The 5,992-nt window shown below is 44.8% G+C and overlaps 1 protein-coding gene across 1 annotated transcript; it reads left to right on the top strand.

Annotated features, from left to right (window-relative positions):
* The first annotated feature begins 2,998 nt into the window (after window positions 1–2,998).
* Window positions 2,999–5,216, top strand: LOC126381497 (uncharacterized). Its single transcript, XM_050030977.1, has one exon. The coding sequence runs from the start codon at window positions 2,999–3,001 to the stop codon at window positions 5,186–5,188; it is 2,190 nt and encodes a 729-aa protein (XP_049886934.1). The 3' UTR covers window positions 5,189–5,216.
* The last annotated feature ends 776 nt before the right edge of the window (window positions 5,217–5,992 follow it).

Genomic DNA, 5,992 nt, shown 5'->3' with positions numbered 1-5,992 from the left:
TTTATATTGATGACCTGTAATACAGGTTTCCACCTAAAGTCGAACTTTTAATCGGCTGCAGTAAACTGACGTTTCAAAATGTCATTCCGTACAATAATGTTGCCAGCCTAATCTCAATAGGGATGTGATTCAGTTCACTGAAGATCTAATCGTTCCACAACTAACTCATAATACTTACTTAATTTACATAGATTAAGTCATACTAACATCAATATGGACCATAGTAGTTCGAAATAAATTATTTGATTTGATTTAATTCAATTTTAATAACATTTATTTCAAAAACAAAATCAGACTGATCATTCAATGAATGATTCACTCACTCACTTAGTTACATCCCTATTTATTTTTCTTCAAAAAGCGGCAACCCACAAAACGTCATTTTACTGCAGCTAATAAAAATTTCGACTTTAGTATAGCCATCGGCCCTCCACAAAGAGATGCTGTACTCTTAACTATAGGTCAATTGTTATTGTATTTGTTTTTATGTGGATTCTAATAAATTTAAGTTTTTTTGCGACGCAAAATTCCATTTGATATCAACTCAGAATCATGGTCTGAATCAAAGTCATCAAAGTTCCCGTTACGATATCGCTACAAACCTATATACCACTCTATATGACACTGGGGTCTGTGTGTGTAAAAGCATGGAACGGAAAATAATTTATATAAAACACTAAAATTGACATAAATTTTACGACAGGAAAATTCACTTGATATCAACTCAGAATCATGGTCTGAATCATCCCCCTTAGTATTCGTTACGATGTCACTAACACCCTGTATATAAAGTGGAGCTCTCTCGTGATTTTTACTTAGTAATTTAATATATATACAAAAAATGGTAAGCAAAAGGTAAAGGTATGTTTAGATTTGTAAATTTTAGTTAAAAAATGTCGTCGAGTAAGAACCCGTTATAACATTTTTTAAAAGCCATAAAAATTGTAATTTAATTAAAAAATATGTAACAAGAAAATTATGTTATTTAATAAAATATAAGTATGTAATTTAATTTTATTATAATTAAAATCCGAGAGTCTACAGGGCCGAGACATATTTCCATAGAAATGACATATAAAAAAGTAAAAACGTTTAATTCAGTCATACCACAACACACATAAATATACATTTACAACTTAACGACATTGGCCCCGCACCTAATTTTATTTTAAGCTATACCCGTCATTTTCTTATCCACCGAAAAGGAAAGGGACGGATGATTGACAACTGTTAATTTTAAAATGAATGAATAACCCGGGCGAATAAAATGGGCATCTCTCTGATTTGCAACCCGTTCCATGTGTGCTGTCTACTTAATTCTGTCGGGTTATTGACCAATATAAAATTTCGGGAGGGTTTTTTAAATGTCTGCCTAAAATTGACGTGTGTTCCATAAACTTTATGACTGTTGATTACCCATCCCTTTCCTTTTCGGCGGATAAGAAAATGACAGGTGTAACTTAAAATAAAATTAGATGGTATACTACAAACCTGGTAACGTGAGGTACAAGTGACAGCAATAATTCTCACTGTCTACCACGCTGTGGATAATAGCATGAATTTATGATAGGTACATTTCGGCGTATATTTTACCCTATATAATGCTAAAGTTGTTTTTATATTTTTATTTTATGTATTTAGAAAAACATCGTGAGGAAACCACATTCCCGAGAAATGTGTTTCGGAGTGTGACCTAACCTGTATTGGCCTGGTTTTCTCTTCGCGGGTTGGAAGGTCAGACAGGCAGTCGCTTCTGTAAAAAACCGGACCTGTCAAAATTGTCAAATTTTCAGGTTAGTTAAACGGACCCCGTGAGAAACGGGATAACGGGAGATGATATTGTATGTATTCTCGATTTGAACTGTTGTAAAATATAGTAGTGTATATTATTAAATAATATAATTTAATTAATTATTTGTTTTATTTCACCTTTACATACATATTCACGCCTGTAACCCTTGTCGGGGCGTGTAGGACAAGTCGCTAGAATACAGATTCTAGTCACTGTTGTTAATACCATGGTATAAGAACTGGTATGCTCAATCTTATTACAAACCGCCATTCCTAGCCCATTGATGACGTAAGTGTTACCATCCAAGTGGTATCTGCAACATTCCAGGGACGCATATTTTATTATTGAAATTTAAGCGAATAACTAATGTATTTAATTACTAACATTTGTCACGTATACAAAAATCATTAAAACTACGTAAATCTTTTACTAACAGTACAAAATTTCCTTGCAAAGTAAATTAATAAATAACATTGGATGTGGTGGGTAATTTTTTTTTTACGAAATGGTAACGCAGGGTCGGATGACGTCAGCTGGGCTAACCTTGAAAATACAGAAAACACAACACAATCACAACAAATTCACACAGAAGAACAACAGCCAACAAAACAACAAACAAACACAGACACACCAAACACTCCACAATCTGCACAGTTACAAACATCGGAACACCCCACACAACATACACACACCACACAACCTACACAGCGACAAACACACACAGACACACCAAACACTCCACAAACCGCACAACCGCAATCATCAAAACAACCAACACCTAAAGACACTACACACCCCACACAACACACACAACCCACACAACCTCAATCACCACTATCAGAAACACTACACACTCCACAACCTACTCAAATACCACACACACATCAATCGGACCAATCAAAACCACAACAAAAACAAAAAGACAAACATCCAAAAAAGAGTGAAGTCGTACGTGCACCTCCACAGCAGCCACTCGGCCATCCTACAAAACTTAAACCCTCAGCAGGGAAAGTTACAAAAAAAACCCGTAGTCGGGCTCCCAAAAAAGGCGAGCCTGTGGAAATAGGGAAAAACTACGCCATCACTCAGGAACTTAAGAAGAGTGTAAATACGGGGGGGCTAAGACGGGTAGCGTGTCATAAATACGCACAGGTGACCGCGAGGCAGTCCAGCATCGACGATCAGCGGCAGATTGCCGATGTGTCAATGCTGGATGACACCCTCACGACACCGGTCAAAGCGAGGACAAACGCACCGACACCGCCTCCCCGTAAGCATAAATCCCCCCAAAAAACCGGACAGGAGCCAGAACAACCGGGCTCCAAGGAGGAGGTTGACCAGTCGGCGTCAACCAAAGTCCAGGGCCCCCCTGAAGTGGCGATAGCGCGCAAAGATGCATACAGCATCGTCATTTCCACCACACCTGGAAAGGGGGAGGAGGACACAGAAGAGGACTATGCCGGACCAATCCCAGCAGTCAATCCAGTCCTGGAAGACTACAAATGGGAAGAATCCAGCAATGGATCCCAATGGACTGACGTGGACAGTCAACCAACCGGACGTCTGAGCTTGCTTCCGTCGATTGGCACACACACGGGAGTAAGCAAAGACCTCGCCACCCAAAGAGCGAGGGAGTATCTCTTGGTGGGTAAAGGGGCACTAGAGAGCTCAAAGACCCTGAAAAGGGAATTACGAGCAACTGCAGTAGAGTGCCTAGGCAATCTCTACGAGCTGGTCCTCTCGCTAGCTGACTCCAGGAACAGGCACCGCCTGAACCTCGAAGTGGAGAGATCGAGAGCCGCGAGAGAACTAGTGCGAGTGGAGAGAGCCCACCATGTGGAGATGCAGCGCCTAAGGGAGGACTTCGACAAGCGTCTCCAGACCACCCAGGAGACACTCAAGGAGACACAGGGCTTGGCGGAGGGGATCCAGAGCTGGTTGAACAGTGAGGTGGGGGGCTTGATCAGTACGGTCAAGACATCTCGCCGAGAAGAGACCCCTCGGGCATTACCACCTCCGCCAACCTACATTCAATCCAGTGTCGACCACACCAAGGAGCTGGCTGAGATCTCGGACAAGCTAACCTCGTTAGCTACCGAGATCTTTTACATCAAACAGGATAGGTCGCCAAAAAAGCACGGGAGCCAAACACCTAGTGCGTCACCAACTTCCCGGCCGGAAACTGACCCTCTGCAACAGTCGCTAGCCTCACTCAGGACAGAGATGGAGGCTTCCAGGAAGGAGATAGCCCTGATCAAAAAGGGAATCTCCGACCTGAAATGTGCGACCAGAGAGGAGGTCCGGGAAGAGCTGTCAACGGCCACGGCACCTATCCACAAGAAGGCAAGCAAGCTCCTTGAGGAAGTAAGCGAGGTCAAGGACGTCGTCCTAGCAAACGGTGGACTACAGGCGTCAGGTGCGATGGGCTTAGGGACGGAGCTCGCGATGACCGATACGACGGCCACAATAGAGGGCTTATTAAACCCTCTCAAGGCCGACGTAGCGGAAATCGCGAGCACGTCAAAGGCTCTGACCACCTCGATGCAGTGGTTCAACTCCAAACTAAAAACACCGGAAACAACAACGGCCCGCACGTACGCCGAGACTCTCAAGTGCAAGCCAAAGCCCAGGCCTAACCACACTCTTATAGTGTCCAGCACTGATCCCACCAAAACTGGCGACGGGGTGCTTGACACTATAAGAACTACCCTGGACTTCAAGAGCAGTGGCCTGAGAGTCGACCGCGTGCGAAAGGCCCGCAATAGTAAAATTGTACTCAGCTGCGAGTCCCCCGAGGATGCGCGGCTGTTACAACAAAAAATAAAAACAGCAGCGACTCTAAAGGTCAAAGAGGCGAAGGCGGCACACCCACTAATAAAGGTGAAGAACCTGATGGCGTACCATACTGACGACGAGTTGTGTCAGAACCTCAGAGCCCAGAATAAGGAATTATTCGAAGGGCTGAAAGGGGAAGACGCGTCGTTGAAGGTTAGGTACAGAAAGCGCGCGCGGAACAACCTCCAATGTCACCCAGTGCTAGAGGTGGCACCTAAACTTCACAAGCGCATACTGGAAGCGGGGCACGTCCACATCGGGCTCGAGAAGAGACCAGTGGAGGACCAATCGCCCCTAGTGCAGTGCGCTAAGTGCTTAGGATTCGGGCATACCAAAGCCCTATGCAAGGAACGGGACCAGGCCTGCAATTACTGCGGCGATTCCCATTCCTGGCAAGACTGCCCGGTCCGCAAGCAAGGAGGCGAGCCCAAGTGCAGAAACTGCATGAAAGCTCAAAAGGGGGCCACCAACAACAACAAAGCACACATGGCATTCAGCGATGAATGTCCGGAAAGAGCTGTATGGGACGGCATAGCGCGCGCAAAGATTGCATACTGCTAAAGGCAGCCAAGACGCGACCGGCTCAAGTACACCGGAGAGTAGCAGAGGCACAAGGTTGCGCTTCATCCAAGCCAACTTAAGACGCTCCAAACAAGCCACTACCGAACTGCTCCAAGCAGCAGAAAGGGGAAAAGTCACTGTGGCACTAGTACAGGAACCATATGTCGGTACTAGTGGAACAGTAAAGCAGTACCCAGGCACAAAAGTCATCCAGTGCACTCTGAATCGGAAGAAACCAGTAAAGGCGGCGATAATTGTCTTCGGGGACTTGTTTCGGGTTACAAACGACCCGCAGCTCGTAACCGAAACCGAATCGGCCGTACTGCTGGAATCTGGTAGGCTTAAGTTGGGAGTAGTCTCTGTCTACTATGAAGGTGACTCGGAGATAGAGCCGTACATAGAGCGTACCAAAGCAGTATGCAACAAATTAAAAGGACAAACCAATAACATCATAGTCGGGGGTGACGTCAACGCCTGGAGCCACTGGTGGGGAAGCTCATCCGAGGACCAGAGGGGATACGCCTACAACTCCTTTCTAGGGGAAATGGAGTTTCATATCCTAAACACAGGTAACACGCCAACATTCGAGGAGTGTCGACGGGGCAGGATGTACACAAGCATAGTAGATGTTACGTCCTGCAGCACAAACCTTCTAGGGAAAATAAAAGAGTGGAAAGTGAATCGAGGATTAACCACGTCTGATCACAACGCCATACAGTTCACGCTTGAGGTGGGAGAGAAACTGAAACCAGTCTCAATCCCCACCACAAGGCGCTACAACACCAGCAAGGCGGACTGGTTGAA

Source organism: Pectinophora gossypiella, unplaced genomic scaffold, assembly GCF_024362695.1.
Source record: "Pectinophora gossypiella unplaced genomic scaffold, ilPecGoss1.1 Pgos_58, whole genome shotgun sequence".
Taxonomy (NCBI): Eukaryota; Metazoa; Arthropoda; class Insecta; order Lepidoptera; family Gelechiidae; genus Pectinophora; species Pectinophora gossypiella.
The sequence above is the reverse complement of the archived record's forward strand: the minus strand, read 5'-3'. Positions and strand labels throughout refer to the sequence as shown.

What these genes read in the sequence shown, in the direction of transcription:
- LOC126381497 (XM_050030977.1), top strand. Translation starts at nt 2,999, where the DNA reads ATGCTGGATGACACCCTCACGACACCGGTCAAAGCGAGGACAAACGCA.